General features: G+C 43.8%; 1 protein-coding gene across 3 annotated transcripts; it reads left to right on the top strand.

Moving 5' to 3' along the window:
- Nucleotides 1–536: 536 nt before the first annotated feature.
- Nucleotides 537–6678, top strand: ARL14EP (ADP ribosylation factor like GTPase 14 effector protein). 3 transcript variants are annotated; one of them, XM_065755430.1, is made up of 6 exons: nucleotides 576–611; nucleotides 2918–3135; nucleotides 3267–3768; nucleotides 4756–4886; nucleotides 5407–5630; nucleotides 6404–6678. In XM_065755430.1, exons 3-6 carry the CDS (start codon nucleotides 3346–3348, stop codon nucleotides 6484–6486), a joined length of 861 nt encoding a protein of 286 aa, XP_065611502.1. In that variant the 5' UTR covers nucleotides 576–611; nucleotides 2918–3135; nucleotides 3267–3345; the 3' UTR covers nucleotides 6487–6678. The 3 variants fall into 3 exon arrangements, with proteins under 3 accessions (XP_065611504.1, XP_065611502.1, XP_065611505.1); XM_065755432.1 differs by lacking the exon at nucleotides 2918–3135 and having other exon boundaries at nucleotides 537–611; XM_065755433.1 differs by lacking the exon at nucleotides 576–611 and having other exon boundaries at nucleotides 2510–3135; nucleotides 5407–6678.
- The last annotated feature ends 12865 nt before the right edge of the window (nucleotides 6679–19543 follow it).

Genomic DNA, 19543 nt, shown 5'->3' on the forward strand with positions numbered 1-19543 from the left:
TGTCTCCACAGCCCCAGCCCACAGGTGAGCAGTACAGCAGTGCTACTAACACCTGCTTGCAGACCTGTACGGCGCCTTTAGGCTCACGCTCCATCTCCCTGCATTCTCTGCGGCTGTAATTCACCTTCCTCACTTTCCACGCGCCCGCTGGCGAGCCTGCCTGCCATTACAGACACTTCTGCCTCAGCGTAGGACAAACGCAATGAGCAGCGCGGAGCCCAGTAACCACACGCACCCACAGTGGGGGCGGCGCGGGGCTGAGTGGAATAGCCCAACTTCCGTAAAGGTCGCGCCACGCGCTCAGCCCCAGCGCGCGCGCGAAGAACTGCATCCGCCCGCCCAAAGAACGCGCGGGCGCAGCGCGCGACCGCTCCCTGGCCACGTGACTTTCTGACGCTCCTCCTCCCTCTGCCCCCTCCTCCCAAACGAGGAGCGCCGCGCCCCGCCCGGCCGGAAGTGCCGCTCCGCGCGTTCCGCCACTTCCGTTGCTCTGTGGTAGCCGGCGGGACGCGCCGTCCATGTCCGCCGCCGGCAGCGCTGCCGTAGCCGGGGCCGCGCGGAAGCCGGGTGCGGGGGTCCCGGCGCAGAGGCGGAGGAAAGTCCACGGCAAGGTACCGGGAAGGGGCGGCCCTGCCGCTGCGGCAGTTGTCTGAGCGGCAGCCGCGCCGGAAAGGCTCCGCGCGGGGTTGGGCCGGGCCGCGGGGCCTGTTCCGGAGGCCGCGCGGTGCCACCGGCGCACGCCGACCCCGCGGGGCAGCGCTGCGGGTCGCAGTCGCGGCATCAGCACTTGTCTTTCCCTTCGACCTCTCGCAGCCCGCAGCTGCCGCTCTAGACCGGTTTCCTGTCTCCTCCGCTCCTACTTCCGAGAAGCAAGACAGCCCTTGTTCTGTTTCACGCGTACTTTGCACGTGTGCTTCGCTGTCCTGAGCCTCATCACTGTGTCCTGCTTTAGTTTGTTGTCTGTAAACAATCCCTGCTGATTTCACAGGTGTCAGCACCAGCCTCTATTAAAGCACCAGGCTGCTGGAGCCCTCTCCTGTTTCAAACAAAAGAAATAAAAGCAAAGAGCCGTGCATTCCTCCCAAGGTTGTGGGGGAAGGAAGAAGTACAGCTGGAGCTTCTGCCGAGGGATTTTACACTTGGACTGAGTGAGGCATGATAAGTCATGGCACAGCATGCTGCTGGGTGCTCTATGTGTGCTCCAGGAGCACGGTCAGCTGTAACAGTTATCTTCTCGTTTATAGAAAAGAAGTTATAATTTCTTAACTAGAACATCCACCAAGAACTCAGTCTTCTGATGCATCTGCAAATGCTGACAATTCAGAATTACTTTTCTGTTTATCTGGTGTGCTTTCTCATCTGCACCTGCCACCAGAGCAGGAATCAGTTGCAAGTACGCGTTCTGATGCTTGCAGCAGGTTTGGTGCATGGCCTGCAACAGACTTATAGAATCATATCATTAAGTGTTGATAAACTGCTGTTAAAAACATGCTCAGCTGCAGTGAGCTTTGCTCGTACAGCATTCCGTCTACCGTAGTGTAAAAGACAAGCATGCACTCTGTGATGAAAAAAAGTAACTAGTTCTGAGCATAGCTGGTCTACTAGAACTCTAAAACAACCTGAGAAATCAATACAAAATATGTCTTAATTATTAAATCATTACCTTAAGCCTTTCTGCACAGATAACTTACCAAAAAATGAACTAATTTTGCTTTATTTTCAGAATGAGGTTCACCTTCCTCTCCCACCTTCCTTTTTCCTTTTAAGCTCAGGTCTTTCTAAACCTTCACCTGCATGTTCAGGACTCTTATTGCTTTGTTTAAGAATTACTGTTGTCGTACCCTGCTCTATCTCAAGCAAGTTGTAGAACTGCACTTAAAAACCAAGTTTACTGCTCTACAGCCAAGCATATCGTTTATATTTGGAATGGGTGAATCACTCAACAACCGCACATCCTACACAACACCTTTAAATTGCTGTGCATCCAATTTAATACATGGAAATGTGTCATGTAGCTGCTTTAAGCACAGGCATCTGGTTAGAAAAAGTAAGGCATTACAATCAAGGGGATTTCTGCTGCAAAAAAAAACACTCCTGACAGTGGCTTTCCAGTGTTTTAAAAGGCCTCTCGTTGTTCTGTGTGGAAATTTTGCTGCTGTGATCGTATTGCCATACACTGGTTGAATTTACACATTTCACTTTCATGTCATTAGGTTGTTTGTGCTGCTACTCACCTTTATTTTATTAGAAGTAGCATCCTGGACTGTCTTTTCCCATTCTGTGACTGGCTGATAGTTTCATTCTTTAAAAAGATGTACTATCCTGTTCAGTGGTAAAAACAAGTAACGATGCTTATCCATTTTTCTGACTGTGTCTTTTCAGAGTAGTTTGCAGGTAAACAGTAAGATCCCAGTTAAGTCACACTCAGTTCACTTAAAGCTCTCAGAAAATGAATCCCTTTCCATTGACAGATATATTTTTCCCACTGTGATGTAGTAGAAATAGCACAAGATTGGCTCAGGCTTTGATGTTTTAGGGCCGACACTGGATTTGCAACAGATCTTGGCATGGGCAGAACCACTCTGCAATAACTAGCCTGATTTTTTTGTAACTTTGTGTTTAAGTTTGAAAGAGCATCCTGTATTTACATGATGCAAGTGTAGCAGTCAGATGGAAAGAGCTGCACACAAAGGCTGTCCAACCACAAGAATTGCACACGTCCTTACATGTACTGCAGGTGCCATTTCCAGGAGACACTCAGGTTCATTCAGGGTGTCCAGGCTTTCCTTTGTTCCCTAGAACACAGGAATAGCACACTGGGAAGAGCTGATAGCTGCTGGATGTAAATCACCAGCTGGCATCAGACAGCCTGTGCAGCCTACCTTCAGCAGCCCTTTTTTCCCTTGAAACTACATAGACACCAGCTGGATGAGTTGTTCAGCCATCAGACATGCCCTGTGGGCCCTCTCCTTGAGCAGCTGGGAACGTGCCAGTGGGAGGCTGGTGACCAGAGCAGGCTGCTGTTGAACAAATCATCCATCTCACACCTCGCCTCCAGATTGCTTTCGATAAAGCAATGCTGCTGAATGGATACTTAAGAAGGCTGGTTAAAAATTGCCTCTGAAAGTAGTACAGGTGAGTGTATGTAGACTAGAAGGCTATAGTGTAATTTAAGACATGTATCTTAAGCTACTTAAACCTAGTTTGTCAAGCTTACAGGTAAAGGCTTGCAGCACAAATCTGATTGATTTTAATGCTTTCTCTAGGGTGATCTTCATAGAAACCACTAAAGACTTCAAAGAACTCATTTTAGGCAAAATAAGTGAAATAAGTTGTTCTGTTAAAATGGATCCTTGTTCAGTTGGAATTCAGCTTCAAGCTACCAATGAATGTCATAAGACCTATTATACCCGTCACACTGGCTTCAAGACTAAGGAAGACATATCTTCATTTGATCTACTACTGCTTCAGCTTAGGACTGGAATGACCTTTTCAGAGAACGACACTATCTGCTTCCACCATGCAAAAATTTACATTGAAAGGTTTGAAGACTTACAAAAGTCGTGTTGTGATCCCTTTAATATGCACAGAAAGCTATCAAAGAAAAACTTGCGTGCAATTGACCTGCACGACGCAACGTTTCTAACTGCCAAGTTTGGAAGACAGTTTGTACCTGGTTGGAAACTTTGTCCCAAGTGTATGCAGGTAATAAATGGGAGTGTGGATGTCGAAGCTGAAGAACGCCAAAGAAGAAAGCTTGATTCGGACGTATGTATATGGATCAGTTCTCCCACCCTCTCTAAGTTCTGCAGACTGTTGGACCTGGGCTTCATACAAGTCCTGTAGAAATGACCTAAGTTTTTTAGTAGAAATAGAAAAAAGATGTAGTCTTTGGATGAGTTTACTGTATACGAACCTTTATTTGGAGGACCCTTCAATGAAATGAGTGCATACACACATTCCCCTTCTTTACTTTAAAAATCCTCTTCCCTAATATTTTATTAGGGACTTTATAATTGAAGTAATTGTGTGCACAGTGATGACGTACACCTCAGATTATGTAAATACCAGACAGCTGCTATTGTTTTAAGCTGATTCTCAAGCTCTGGGACAAACAAGCTCGATGGGTGTTTCTAAGAGCATTGAGGTGTACTTCTGAGTTAGTCTCCTCACTTTTAAAAGCATCTACTGTGTCTAGCAGTTCATTACCAAGTGAACCTGCATGGAAGTTAACTGAAGTGCACGCTGTTGTGGTGCCTGAGCTGCCCCTGTTCAGGGGCAGTAATGAACTGGTGTGGGAGAACGATGCTGTAAGTGCTGAGTTTGGAGCTGAGTTTATAAGTTTCTGAGTGCTTTGTTTGGAGCGTGCAGGTAATCAGTAGAACCAAGTGGAAAACCAAGTCAACAAGAGCTCATCCACATATGCTCTAGAACAAAATAGAATGTCATTGAAGGAGCAGTTGCCCCTCTTGGCCCAGGAGCAACCACCCAACTGTATTTTACAGCTGCATAACAGGTGACATGTGAAAATACTGATTAAAACTGTTGCTATAAAGCTTGTATTACAGACTTTTGTGACTGGTAGAGTTCTCTAATATAACACACAAGAAGACTTAAGTCTTCTGAGAAATACAGTGCTTAGAGTTGGGCTCAGCAGTTTACCTAAGTTATTACAGTATCCTGGCTTGACTGGGTATTTCCTTAAGGATTTAGATACATATTCAAAATGAAGTGAGATTTTCTGTCTCTGTTCAGGGGCGTACAGCTAAGGCCTTGAAGTCTCTGCAGTTTGCTAACCCAGGACGACAGACTGAATTCACTCCTGAGACCAGTAAGAGGGAAAAAAGAAGGCTGCAAACCAAAAATGCATCATTTAATTCAGACAGGTATTTACTTCTTCATTAGTTTTCACTTCAAAATTAAAACAAAAAACAAAAAAAACCGTCTACCTTTATGGTCAGTGTCCCTGTAACACTAACACATTTCAGACAATGAAAATACAAAATAAGCTTCTGGTAGGGGGTGACAATAGTGCACAAGTAATAAGTGGAGCTGTTGATTTATGCATCAAAATCTGATAACGGATTAAACTTGAATAGGGTATGATCAAGTAGAGTACACTTAAAATACTGGAGTTGTTGTATTTCAGTTAACTCAGTAATTACACTTCAGAAACAAAAGTGTGCACGTTAAATCCTTACACATTCTAATAGGACGAGTGCCCAAGCTGGACAACACTGGATAACAAATTTCAACTTCCTAATTAGACCTATTTTAAAATCAGTTCTCCTGCAGAGTGAGAGGCTTATTGGGGCATGAACATCTTTGATAAAAGCAGAGCTCTGTCCACAGCTACTAGCTGCTTGGTACTGTGATAAGGAAATAACTTTGTTTTTCATTGTACAGGCAAGTTATACCAGCCAAGAGTAAAGTCTACGATAGCCAGGGGCTACTGCTTTACAGTGGGATGGACCTCTGTGACTGTCTTGATGAAGACTGCCTGGGATGTTTCTATGCTTGCCCCAAGTGTGGCTCCAACAAATGTGGCACCGAATGTCGCTGTGACCGCAAGTGGCTGTATGAGCAGATTGAGATAGAAGGAGGAGAAATCATTCGTAATAAGCACGTTGGTTAGTGCATATGCTCTTTTTTTTTGTTAACCTGGGTGTATGTTCCATGCTTAAGCATTTATCGTTCAGCTGTTTAATGAAAGCCATTGTTATTAATTGTGGGTTGTGATAAATGTGCTTCCACATTCCATCTCAGTATGATTAAGGAAATATTCTTAATCATACTACTTGTCATACTTCACTCAGCACTGTCCTGTCTTGTTAGTCACATTTAAGTTTTCAGTGAACGGGGTAGCACTGCAGTGAAGTATGAGGTGCTACATTTCCACATGGCATACCATTATCCACTCACCATCATTTCACGCAGTGCTTCGTTGAGTGTACCTGTATCCCTCATTTTTCAGTTGCATGGTTTTGAGTCATTTTTATGTGAAACACTCTTTATATTGTTATGAATGAAGCCACATCCAGTATTAATAAAGATGTCTCCAGTACTAACAGTGAATGCTGCATCTTCTGTAAATTATTACAGCTACCTCTGATAAATTCAGTCCTTTTCACTAAGCTTGATTCCAAGGTATTTAGGAATATGGATCCCAACTGAGTTACTGGGATTGGGGATCCAGTTATTCTTAAAAATTCAAAAGTCTCACTGCTAAGAGTGTTATTAAACTGGCAAGATGCTGAAAAATATATACAAATATTTCATTGTGGTAGCATTAGGTTGTTTTCTTGTAGCAATTAAAATAATTTTGCTGTATTTCTTATCGGTCTGTAATTGGACTGGTACTTCACAGCCCTCTCCCCTCTCTTTCTTTTTGCTTGTTTTTAAGGTAAAGGTTTACATGCAGCTGAAATGAATTCAAGTGTCTGTTCCCAAACTAAGAATACCCAGACTGCTACAAAAAACAGTTGAACTGAAAATTTTGGTTGATAAAATGTTTCTCCTCAAAAAGTTTAAGTTTTGCCAAATTACCAGATTTATGGAAATAAGAATTTGTAATTGAAATATTAGTTATGTGTTATTCTCTGATGTTTTTCTGCTGTGTTAAATACATTTTCTGCTTCTGTGACAGACTTGGAAGATCTGTGCGTTTGTTATATCAGATTAATTGGAGAATACTGTTAACTCTTCTTTCTGAAGCTTTCCTGTGATAACTTTGTACAATCTTGCTGTTGGTTCAGAGTATTTATTTCTAAACTTCTTGAAGGTTGCCACTGTTACAATCCAGTTATACTTTGTGTTGTACTGACATCTGCTGGTCCTAGCCTGGCATGGATTTACAACTACATTGTTGTTAGGTCCACTTAGAAAATAAACAGTCTTTCTTTTTTTCAACCACAACGTTGGCTGTTCTTCCAAAAGCAGTGTGCCTCACTGACACGGACTTCCAGCCACCTCTGTCACAAAAAGCATCTCACAGATTTCTTTATACTCTCTTCCAGGTAGCAACACCACCACCGAGTAATAGCTGAGGCTTCCCTTTCATGCAGCTGGCATTTAACTTTGCTGACTACAGAACATGCTTATCCTAACACAGCACTTACATATTCTTTGTGCTTGATCTGTATTCAGAACTGTTACAGCTCGTAAGCAGTGTTTTGTGTTAGATGAAAACACAAGCATATGCCCATGTGTAAGGGAGCCAGGGAGGAAGCTGGTTCAATCCTTTAAGTTTCAGCTTTTACTGGGTTTGTTGGATTAGGGTTTGTTGGTTTGGGGGTTTTGTTTTTTAGATCAGGCAGTCAGCAGTACACATGCTTAAAAACTTCACTGTCTGTTGATTATAACATCACGTTTGCAGTTTAGACTTTGAATTTGGTGACCATTAAAGCATGTCTCTTCAATGCAATTCAAGTCCACCAGGAGCTTCAATTGTCCAGAGCATCCCATTATTAGAATGGTATTTCTGCATCTCTATGTCTCTGGTAAGTTAGCGTAGTCAGTATCTTATTTCACACTATTTTACACTAGCAATGGTGACTTTCCCCAAATAAATTACTCAAATAGTTTTCTAACAGAATGTGCAGGGCTGCTGTTTAACCAAGAAGTGTACTGAATACTGTTATCTGTGCAGAAGTTAAATGAGGCATTGTTTTTTCCCCATCCAACAAGGTTTTTTGTTTCCCATTTTTCAGAACTACTCTACAACTGAGCCTACTAAGCAGTATGTTCTATTGAACATAGCCAAAAGAAATAACTTTCCATAAAATGCACAGTTCATGAATCAGATGTAACCTCTCAACTCCACAAGCTTTTAAGAGAAAGGCCAACATATGCCTTAGTTATTGGGCTAACTTATTGCAAATATCAAAAGGCAGAAGTTTTGATGCCTGGACAAACTTTACATATTCAAAACAAACTGGCAGCAACAGGATGTGTTTTGTGAATAACACGTCTCACGTGGACTGATTTGATTTTATTACACAGGGGATCCAGATTTGTGATCTCTTAAGTACAGTGTTAAATACTGTTTTAGTTTCTTAGAATCACAGAAATATTAAGGTTGGGAAAGACCACTAAGATCACCAAGTCCAACTATCAAACCATCCTCACCGTGCCCACTAACCATGCCCTCACTGCCACATCTCTACAGTTCTTTAACTCCTCGAGGGAAGTTGCACCCCCTGCCTGGGCAGCCTGTGCCAGTGCCTCACCACTCTCAGGGAAGACACTCTTTCTAATATCCAAGCTGAACCTCTCCTGACACAACTTGAGGCCATTCCCTCTCATCTGTTATCCGGGAGAGGCTGACCCCCACCTCGCCGCAACCTTCCTTCAGGTAGTTGCTCCGAGGTTATGCTATAATAACATTTTCAGTATCCATGCTACTAAGAGACATTCATCTTTGGGAAAGACTGTAAAAGGAATATGAATGATGCAAACTAAGAACAGAAAAGTGCTCTCTGACCTTGCTATTTCATCGAGCAGGCTGTGTGTAACGCTCACCTGTACTGAGAGCTGCCCAGTTCACTCGGGTAGGACTCCTGCTCTGGAAGAGCCGCGTTTCAATCACAAGCTCCTTGTATCCAGCAGAGGGCGTCAGCTCACTGCAAACCTGACCATCAGCTGTACGCACTCGAGAAACGCAGCTGCTGAGGTTGGGGCAGGGATTACCTCGCTAGACACATTAAAGAATCACGTCCAAGGCATGACATGCAACGCCACGACTGTGAGGCTGAAATACAGCAGACTCAAGTACAAGATTAGCACTTATCTACCTATTTTCTCTTCGGCCCTGCCCTATATACCTTGCTTACCATCTGTTTTTTAAGCGAACAGCACAACTCTACAGATACTTTCACAACCTCACTGTGAAGGATCAAAATATGCTCTCCAGGGTCCAGCTCCCATAGAGAAGAAATAAGCATCACAGTCTGGTGCATATATAAAGACTCTACACAGCGATTTGAGTAACCCAGCTACTTTGCTTGAAGGTAAAAAAATCAAGTTTTACACACTTTCAGTAATAGAACAGATTTCCTAAGTTAAGTGCTTTTTGTTCTAGTGCATCAGTACTGAGGATCTCACAGTGCAAATGTACTCAAGAGAATGAATTTCTCTGGCAACAGCAAGTTGTTCTGGTCATAACAAACTAGCTGGGTACAAAGCACAGAGGAATTAATAAACACTAACAAAAGTCGGTTATGCCTGCAGGCAAACCAAAAAATCCATTTTTCTCAGAGGAAGGTTTTCTGAGACTGTTGTGCTTTGGTTCTGGTTTTGCTTTTATTAAAAATAAAAAAAAAAAAGAAAGAAACAGGCTCAATTTATCCAGCCTCATCTGTGCCAGCTACCTCTGGTTTATGGCTCCCCTGTGTTAATGCGTTGCCTGTGAACTGCTGACTCTCTGAACTAACTCTGGGCTGGATCTGTTTTGGAGCAAATGAGAATACAGAGCTGCTGACAAAGGAAATCCATCATGAGAAACACTACAGAAGATGTCTGCAGCTTCTCCTCCTCTGTGTGCAAACTGCAGCCTGCTGGGTGCTGCTGGGCGCCTCTCCCAGCATGGAGCCGTGCACTGAGCCCTGGATGTCTTTGCATGCAGTGTGACCACTGGACTGGCTGGAGCTCAGCTCTCAGGAACATCAAGTGCAGATCACAAGGTGTAAGCTGACAGCAATCGGAGTAGATTCACTTGGATCCTCCCAAGAGCAGCAGATAAAGAAGCTGCAAAGATGCTTTTCTATAGCTGTGCTCTACAGAGTACAACCGAAGGGAACCTGTGTCTCATTGACTTATATTGACCCTAGCAATTATTTAGTGGTCAGTAGTAAGGTTTGAAGAGATCTTTCTGCATCTTCTGTTTCAATGTGATCTGAAAGTTCCATTTATCACACAACTGTAGCTGGTCACAGCTATGACATTTTGATACCACCATGCACAACAGCCAGCTCTCCTGAAGGGCTGCTGCTGAGGTCACTTCCTTCTCACATCCTTCCTCTTCTCTGACTCTTCTCATTTCACAACTGGATTTCTGTTGAGTTGAATTGAAACCCCTTGCCCACCAACCAGCACAAGTTGATGGTGCCTCTCGTGTGTCAGAAATTGCTACTGACATTTCAATTTTGCTGTATTTTTTTTTGTAGTGTTGTAAAGAACATTTATATTGGAATAAAAACCAAACAATGCATGTCAAGGATATGCATCAGGGAATGTCAAATTGTTATTATTATTTTTTTCCAATTACAATTCTATTTCAAATAGAGTAATGTAATTAAAGTATAATTGCTAGAAAGACAAAGCCAAGGTTATGATCAGAAGTGGTTGCCCTTTCATCTTCAAGTCCTGTCTTACTGAATAAAGCATTCCTGTGGGGCAGGCTGCTCTGCATGTCAGCAGGTATCTAGCAGCAACCATTGGCACTGCTACGTGTGCATTAAGCTACATTCTTAAGGACAGAGGACAAATACAATAAGGGTGGCTCCCCACAGGCAGCTGCAGCCAATGAGGGCCAACCTCAGGGGTGCTGTGATGAGAGTTTGCAGAACTTGGGCTTTCCTTTCGCAGGGTTGATTCAGTGGGAAAGAAACATGGTGCTGCTGGGTCTGGTTCATTTCAGGGTTTCCCTGATGGCAGGCAGGCAGGCAGGCAGGCAGCAGCAGGAGTCAAACCGAGCCAACTGTGGGGAGATAAAAATGATTTTCACACAACGTAAGTATCCATCATTAACTAGCATGAAGCATTAATTAGCATTACCCTTTGTCAGTCCCAGTGTCATCGCTGGTACCTAGAACAGGAGAGCTGCAGTTATCCTGCAGACCACAGAGGAGGCCAACTGAGGGATGGTGACAGGGTGTGGCTGCTCCAAGCCATGCACTGGCACTTAAAGCCAGTGGCAATCTGCCTGGTGCAGGACCTGCCCTGGGAGCTGATGGGTACTGCATCACAGCCACGTGGGAAGGGGTGGTCCCCGCAGGACACACAGACAGGATGAGAAGCCAAGCTACAGCCTTCCCTCATTCCCTAGAGACGTGTGCTTATCTCAGCAACTGGTTGGATGATAGATAAATAAAAAAATGAAGTGTCTCATTTAACTACGTTGCTGTTGCTGGAGCCCTTTGTCTGTAGCGCAGGCAGAAAAAACTTCACGATTGATCCGGAGTGTGCAGACCCATTTTCTATTAAAGTGTATTAATGCCAGGTTCTGTGCAATTAGTGAAAAGTCAATTCCCATTACTAGTTAACAGTATTGAGTATCTGCTTTCTTTAATAAAAAGCCATGTCCAGCATAAAGACCATAAATCGATAAGCAGCCACTTTCTAAATCTATTCCATCTTCTCCAAAAACACAGAGAGAGAGAGCACTGCAGCTTCGAAGATAAAATAGATCTAGGGAAAGAAACCCCTGCCCTCTGGGAGGGGGCCTACACATCCTGGTTTCTCACCTCCTTCTGAACAGTGGCGTGGCTCCTGCTGTGACTCAGCTCTGTAGAAGCACGTCGCTCATTTTGGAGTGCAGGGCTCAGAGGAGAGGAGGGCTGTGGCCACAGAGGAGTGGATGACAACAGAGCACAGAACATCAAGCAGGCGCTGCTGCTTTTTCTGTCATCACTACAGTCATTTCCCAGGTCCTTCTGCAAGCCCACAGCTTCCTGTGACAGCCTGGGGCCGAGGGCTCTTGGCCAGGCTCATTTCTCCATTTCAGTGCCAATGTTCACTTGTGGCCATGGATCTTCAGAAACTCAAAGGCTTCTGCTGAGATGTGAGTTAAAAGGTTTCTCATTGCTGCCAGTACCTTTTTATTTGATAACTTTTTGCCCACAGAACCAGTGGAAAAGGGAAAGAACCACATAGTGGGAAATGTAAAACATAGCTAAAGAACATTTATTTTCTTACTTGACAGAGAAGTTAGGAAATGAAGATGTTTTGCCTGTTTTGATGATCGTGTGCCACGCATCTGAGCAGCTCAGTTCTTAGTTTGCATGCATGCAGATGAATTAGGACAAAGACAATAACGTTTATAGAAACTTGGTCTTTATACACACATGGATGATAGTTTCTCCCCAAAGAATTAAATTTTGATGTAGCCAAGGGGCAGAAATCGTATCAGATGACTTAATTACATTATTATGACTAACAGTTCAAGTTACAAAGCTGACTAGTGACAGTGGAAGCAAACTGCAGGCTATCTAGTAGGTAAACATTTCTTTTAAATTGTTGACTGAATCTGAATAATGAATAAATCTGAGGAAATTGCAATCTCCTTGTAGAAGTTTTAGAAAAGGAGAACGAGCTAAACTCCTAAGGTGAATTATTAATGTTGGTATATCTGCTTTGCTCCAGTTATTTGTAACCTAGGAAATGTGATTTGTGCGTGTATGTCATTTTAATATTAATCCAGTTGCCAGCCCAGATCTAACACAATGAGAAAGACCCAAATCTCCATTTTCAGAGTAATATTTACACAAGTGAGATCAGACTGGCACAGTGCTCTGCCCTGATGCCAAGGACCACGTGTGACTGCAGTGCCCAAGACCACTGCTGACAGCGACATGGTGCCGCAAGGAGCTCACACGTGTTGTGATAGTGCCTGCAGTGCTCATGGCCACTGTCAGCTAAAAGAGAATAAACAGTAAAATCACTGCATATTTCAGTGCAGCTGTGTACAGCTGCCAGGCCTGCACCACAACCAGAGCTCACGTCCTTGTTGGGACACTGCTGCAGGAGGTGGCGTGTTACACAACCGCACTTATTCCCTTTCACAGTGCTTCTTTATTATTCATAAATACAGATTTCCATTCCATCTTTTTACCCTATCTATAAATACCTTCAGTTACACCAAGTGCAGGAATAAAGTTCTATTAAAGGGAATTGTGAATTGCAGCTATATTTTTAGATGTGAGCTTTTTGAACTTTTTGCTAATTTTGTCTCAGTGTTTCCCAGAAACACAGTGATTTCAGTACTTGTAGCTGGTACGGGTGTGACATGCTGGGTGCTGAGCCCAACATTTATAGCCCCACACAGACATAGGCCCACCACTGCTGTCCTGACTTTGCTTTTCAGGGAGTCTCAGCCTAAAGGGGCTGTCTCTGTAGCTGAGAAAGTTGTCTGGAGCTCCATGGACACATTTTCCTGGGAAAATCATGGATGATATCTGCCTGGAAGAGATGTTAAGACACTTGCAAGATGACAAAGTGATCCGAGACAGCCAGCAGAGCTTCACCAAGGGCAGATCTTGCCGGACCAATCTGGTGGCCCTCTGTGATGGAGTGACAGCATCAGTGGACAAAGGAAGGACAACTGATGTCATCTACTTGGACTTGTCCAAGGCCTTTGACATCCATATCTCTAAATTGGAGAGAGATGGATTTGAAGGTTGGACTACTCAGTCAGTAAAGAATTGGTTGGATGGTTGTAGCCAGAGGGTTGTCAGCAATGATTCTATATCCAGGTGGAAGCTGGTCACAAGTGGTGTCCCCTAGGGATCTATCTTGGGATCAGTGCACTTCAGCATCTTTATCAACAACACAGACAGTGGGATTGAGTGTGCCATCCTCGAGTTTGCTGATGACACTAAACTGAGTGGTGCAGGATGCAGTAGAAGAAAGGGATGGCATCCCGAGGGACCTGGACAGGCTTGAGAAGTGGGGACATGAGAACCTAATGAGGTTTAACAAAGACAAGTGCAAGGTGTTGCACTTGGGTTGAAGCAATCCTAGATCTGAGAACAGTCTGGGAAAAGGAGTCCTTGAGAGCAGCTCTATGAAGAAGGACCTGGGGGTACCGATGGAATATGAAGATAAGTTGAGGGATTTGGGCTTGTTCAGCTTGGGGAAGAAAAGGCTCCTGGGAGACCTCACTTCAGAACTTGAAGTGAACTTGCAGGAGGGAGACCAACTTTTTACATGGTCTGAGTGATAGGATAAGGGGGAGTGACTTCAAACTAAAAGAGGCGAGATTGAAGTTAGATGTTCTGAGGAAACTGTTTACACAGAGGCTGCTCAGGCACTGGCACAAGCTGCCCAGAGAGGGTGTGGATGCCCCATTCCTGGAGGCGTTTGAGGTCAGGTTGGATGGAGCCCTGGGCAGCCTGATGCAGTGGATGGCAACCCTATACATGGCAGGGGGTTGGAACTAGATGATCTCTGAAGTCCCCTCCAACCTTAGCCACCCTAAGATTCTCTGATTTTACAGGTCTGATTTTTTATACGGTGGGAGGCAGAAATCTGCACAACCTGAAGACCTTAGATACTGGAAGTAATTTTTCAAAATATGGTGCTTCACTGTGTTCACTGTTTCAATCAGAGCAATAAAAGTGCTCCTCAACATGGGCCCCGTGGCTAGAGATTAGAATTTGCAGTTCTAACTGAAAATTCTCAGCTATACCGCGCTAACGTGTCAGATGTTGTGTACTCACCATGACTAATAGTGGTATGAGAATGAAATATTACTCATCTGGTCCAAAATCTGCTCTCCCTGAGACACGTATGGCAGAAACAATAGCAGGAGCTGGCTCTTTTCTTGGGGCTTGTTCCAGGCCTGTGCCAAGTCCCCCTGGAAGGATCATCTACAAATGTGTGGAAAGAATGTATCAGGCAAATTCAGGTCCAAGTTTCATGCTGTGAAAGGCTAGTGGCTCCAGTGGGGTTCAGTCCAAATAAAAATGCCCTTTCTGTTATTTCAAAGGGTACTGTACCAGAAGTGAAGTCATTGCAGAGCTTGGTCCTGCACCTTCCTCATTTAGAAGGCTGGCATGGTTGTACAGCTCGCATTGTCTTGGGGTGGACCTGGCTCTCAAACTATGCTCATGTTGCTGAGCTGCCCTGCAGAGGCCAGGAGGATGCTGGTTACTGAAAGGCTGAGCAGTTTCCCCTCTTCTTATTTCCTGACTGTATTCCCCAGAGGCTTCTTAACAGCACAGCCCAGCATCAAAAATTAAAAGTAAAAAAGGAAGGGGGGAGAGGAGGGATGAGAATAACAAGACATACCTGCTGCAGTCCTGGCTGTATATTCCCTCTGTGTCCCACTGACGGTGTCATGTGGAAGGGAAATTGTTCTATCAGTGACTGTGTTAGATTCATGACCCCACCACAACCTTGAATTGGCCTTTAGTTGTCGCTGATGGGAACTGAAGAACAGCTCCTGTCGACATGATTGCTGCTCTCCAATGAATCAGAACACACAGGGCACAGAGCAGCACATTAAACTAGCAACAGAAATATATCACTGTACTTTTATATAGATGTATTGCTTTTGCCCAGGCATATAAATGATTGGGCTATCCACTTATTTTTTTTCCAGGGACTATAAATTAAAAATAAGCTAAGGGTTTTGAAATTATGTTCTCTTTCTCACCCTCTTTTTTTTTCCTTCCTGTTCTCTCTCTCATTCTCTCTCTTTTTTTTTTCTTCTTTCTTTTAAAGCTGGGTAGCTATTTTAGGTCCACAGTAAAACATTCTAAAGGTAATCTTACAGCCTGTGTATTTGAGCAGCCTTTTTTCTTTTTTTCCTAAAAGAAATCTACTACTGCTGTTCTAGCTCAGGTAATCTAACACCTTGGTTTGGTTGCAATAACTGGATGCATCCCTGTGCTTCTCTTGCAGCTAATGAATGCTCACCAGGCTGTATTTTTTACCATACTATAATCAGGATTCTAAATGGCAAAATCTAAGCATAACACAGGATGTTGTTTTTTTTTACCTCAACAAATATTTCATAAACAAGGATTATTTCAATATGCATTAACCAAAGGTCACTTTGACTTGAAAACTCATTTGATGTATGGCTGCATAATTTAATGTAGTGCCTCCAAAATATAAACATTTCACCACTGAGCTGCTTTTAATTTTTGTAACCTTCTCTGCTTGTTGATCGAATTGTCTTTTTAATCACTCACTTAATTCAAAGGTGATGTCACCGAACTTGCCATATAATACCTGCAGGAGGTTGTGATATGTTTTATCAATGGGACATTTCCAGCTCTTGGTGTACAGTCTGTACCAATTTAGCAGCCAGTTGCAGAAATAATAAGCAAGCTGCTTTCCCTTGCATTTTTTCCCCTTCTCATTTTCTGGAGGGACAAAACTCAGAACCAAAATCATCAGTCCATTATTTAATGGTATGAGATTGAGGCACTGTCACAGTCTTTGTTCCAATGGAAAGAAAGCTGCACTACAGCTCAGCTCTGGAAACTCTCACAGATGCAAGCAGCCTCTTGTCTTGAGGACTTGATCAACTAACTTGCATGAGACAAAGTTTTCCTACAAGGATCTGTAGGACTGAGCCTGCCAGATCGCCCACCTACTGCTCAATTTCTGAACATGCCACACCAGACTTTAACTTCTTACCACTCACTTTTCTTGGAGTAGCTGTTGAAGAAGTTCAGCTGTAGCTGTCTGTCTGTCTACCGGATTAAATGAATTTGTGATCCACCAACATGAGACCTGGTCAAAGAATACAGAAGAACTGGTTACAGCTATCTCCCCTCCAAAGAGCCATAAGCACTATGACAGCCATTCCTATGCATCTTTTCACCAAGCTTCAAATAACTCAATCTAGTGTACACCACGTGCTATCAAACCTAGTACAGTATAAATAATTGCATTACTATCTTTTGAAGTGACTTGTATTTTCCAGATCTAATGACAATGTGGTCATTCAACATTTTGAAGCTTTCAACCAACAGCTATTTCTGGCAGTAGCACTTCACAACACCGTGATTTTGGCAGTATTTAAAACTTGAGTCCTCTCAGGCCTTCGGAGCAGCAACTGGGATATCAGGACACAGATTTAAAGGCTCTGCAGTGTGGGAGGGTGGGCAGCACAAGACACACTGAGCACCTAACTGCCTAGGAGGGAACGAGGCCTCAGCCCACTGCTCTGCTGCCACTGAGCCAGCAGGCTTTAATTCCTTAGGTGTTTTGGTGTCCATCAATAGATCTTTCTAAATGCTGTTGACATAGTCAGCTCCAGGGGCCACTGGTCCCATGGGTTGGAGGCCAGCACACTCAACATGGAGCTCCCCGAGCCGGAGCCCTGCCAACAAGGGTTTTGGGGTGCTGTCAGTCAGACACAGCTGTTCCTCAACAGCCCAGCTCAACATCCATTCAGGTCTGATTGCATCCTTAGGACAACAGATGCCAATAACTTGTTCACCAGATTATTATTTAAAAAGTGAAATCATTTTATTCCAAGGAATAAATGTTTTCTTTGGGGCTGAAGTATTGCACAGGAGTATTTGGCTCCCATTCCTGGTACACATGCAGTTTGCCACATGGCCTTGAAAAAGCCGATTAGCTGCATGAGCTGGGAATAAGAAGTTTTGTCTTTGCCATTTTATAGAGCTGCTGTAAGACCTGACTCTCTAATAGCTTTAACACACACTAATTATTCACAAATTAACTTCCAAGCACGACCAGTGCTGTGTCTTAGACCTAATGAATTTCCACATTGGAGTGCTCCTACTTTAGGCTGCAGGGTAACTCTGTTTGCCTTTACCTATGGGGGCACTCCTTTCTGAGGGGAAAGACGGGGGCACAGCAGTCACCAAGGCAGAGCTGGAGACCTGCCACATGTTTTCCTTGCTAAGAAGGAGGGACGGAGGCCAACCACTGCTGTGAGGCCACTGAGCCACAGCTCACTCCTGCATGCTGTTTGAATTGTTAGAATTCTGAGTCATTCTCTAATCTGGTCTTTAAAAGGCAGGGGAGAAGCTCTCGTGAGCAGCCATGGAGAATACAAAAGATTAGAAACTTTCAAATCTGGCTGCCTCAAAGAGGGCAGCAGCAATCAGAGCACAGCACAGATCCCAGTTTGTCATTCCAACTCACACTGAGCTATCACCCAAATGTTGCCACCTAAGTGAGGTGAAGTTTAAGTTATCAGCTGCCTCGTCACCTCTGAAACTCAGAGGAACTGAAAATACCCCCACTCTGCAAGTATGACTGGAACCTGAAGGACGTGTGGAAAGTCATTACTGAAGGGTGCTAACTTTTCTGATAATAAATTAGTTTTCTGACTCCTTGAACACTTTGTCAGCCCAGACAGTGGGTTGTTTTATGGCCCGGGTCTGGTGTGCTGTTTGCTTAGGGATGTTATGAATGTCTGTGATTTTATTTAGGGTTTAGGTTATCGCCAGATGTTGAGATTGTGCAGGGGAAAAAAAAATCTTGAAATGTCCTGGGCTGATCTGTTCATCCAGCAGCTCACGTGGAGGCGAAGGTTGACAAATCTCTGATATCAAACCCAGCTGTCAGAACAACACGGGGTAATAGCTGTCCTTGTCAAACACACCAATTAATTCACCAGACTGTCAATGTGGGGATAATTGATAGACTCCACAATCTGGCTGAGTAATGAAAGTCGGAAGCATTACTAAGACCACTTCACCTCCTATGAGATCTCCTAATGTAACCTGAGCTGTCAGAGCTGGGGCGAGGGATGCTTGGGAAAAGAAAAAAGCAAAACAAGTTTTCTGCAATGGTAAGCAGAGATTTCATAGGAATCCTTATGTTAAGGGTAGAAAAATAGTATGTGGAGAAAAAAAACCAGTATGAAACAATGGAATAATATTGTGGAATGACAGTTTTATCCAAATACTCTCTAGAGTGGAATAGAAAATATTATTTTAATTATTTCTCTCTGGGAATCTGTGTTGTGAGGGCCACTGTTCTGATGAGCTGTTTCTAGAAGAAAACGCGGCCATTGTCTTCATGGCTGCGGCTGTCAGAAGGCAGCACCAGCTAAACATACTCATCAGAGTAATCTTTTGTCTGATTTACTGCTTTTTGTTAAGAACTTCCAGAACAAAACAGTTGCTTTAAGAGCTCTCACTGCTGTGCTAGCTTGCCTACTTCCAATATAGACTTTATTTTGAATAATCAGTTTTGAGTTTTAATAAACAGTGGAGCCTTCTGGGTTTAGAGGGCCATTTTCTATTAGCCACTCATTTGAGAAGTAAAACAAGGTTTCCTCCTTTATAGCCACAGCCCAGGGATCAGGTCATTAGACCTATCGCTGTGGTGCGTGCGAGTCAGAACTGCTCTGCTGTGTCAGTGGGCAAGCACACATTGCCATGGACCCAACAACAGCACAACAAAATACAGAATACAATCTTGGAAGGGAAAATCCAAAAGCCACGTACATTAGCAAGATCACAGCATGACCAGAATTAAGTCTGATGTTCAACAAACAGCTCAGAAATTTGTCTCACCCTCTGTCAGAACACTGTGCTAGCTTGATTCTCGGCTATCACAACCAGAGGATTCTGCAACTGTATCAAGAATCACCCAGACCATCTAAGGGGACTTCAGAAGCAGCTTCTTGCTGCAAAGAGCAGGGGTGAAAGCCAGGTGTGCTCCTCTGTGCTAAGGAGTGGCACAAAGCACATCAGGGAGCACTAGTGAAGGAAAATAATCCACCTGGGAACTCAGTGCATGCTCTGAGACTGAAAACAGAGCTTCGGAGGGAACTGTACAGGGACAGCCACAGCGCTGCTTCTTTATGCAGTCCAGGAGGTGACAGAAA

This window comes from Cyrtonyx montezumae, unplaced genomic scaffold (genome assembly GCF_038088225.1).
Source record: "Cyrtonyx montezumae isolate F1298 unplaced genomic scaffold, pur_monq_1.0 scaffold_10, whole genome shotgun sequence".
Classification (NCBI taxonomy): Eukaryota; Metazoa; Chordata; class Aves; order Galliformes; family Odontophoridae; genus Cyrtonyx; species Cyrtonyx montezumae.

Bases quoted from the DNA above. Each gene is read 5' to 3' on its own strand.
- ARL14EP (XM_065755432.1), top strand. From the start codon at position 3,346: ATGGATCCTTGTTCAGTTGGAATTCAGCTTCAAGCTACCAATGAATGT. The intron at 4,887-5,406 runs GTATTTACTTCT...TTCATTGTACAG, and splicing joins GCATCATTTAATTCAGACAG to GCAAGTTATACCAGCCAAGA. The intron at 5,631-6,403 runs GTTAGTGCATAT...CTTGTTTTTAAG, and splicing joins CATTCGTAATAAGCACGTTG to GTAAAGGTTTACATGCAGCT.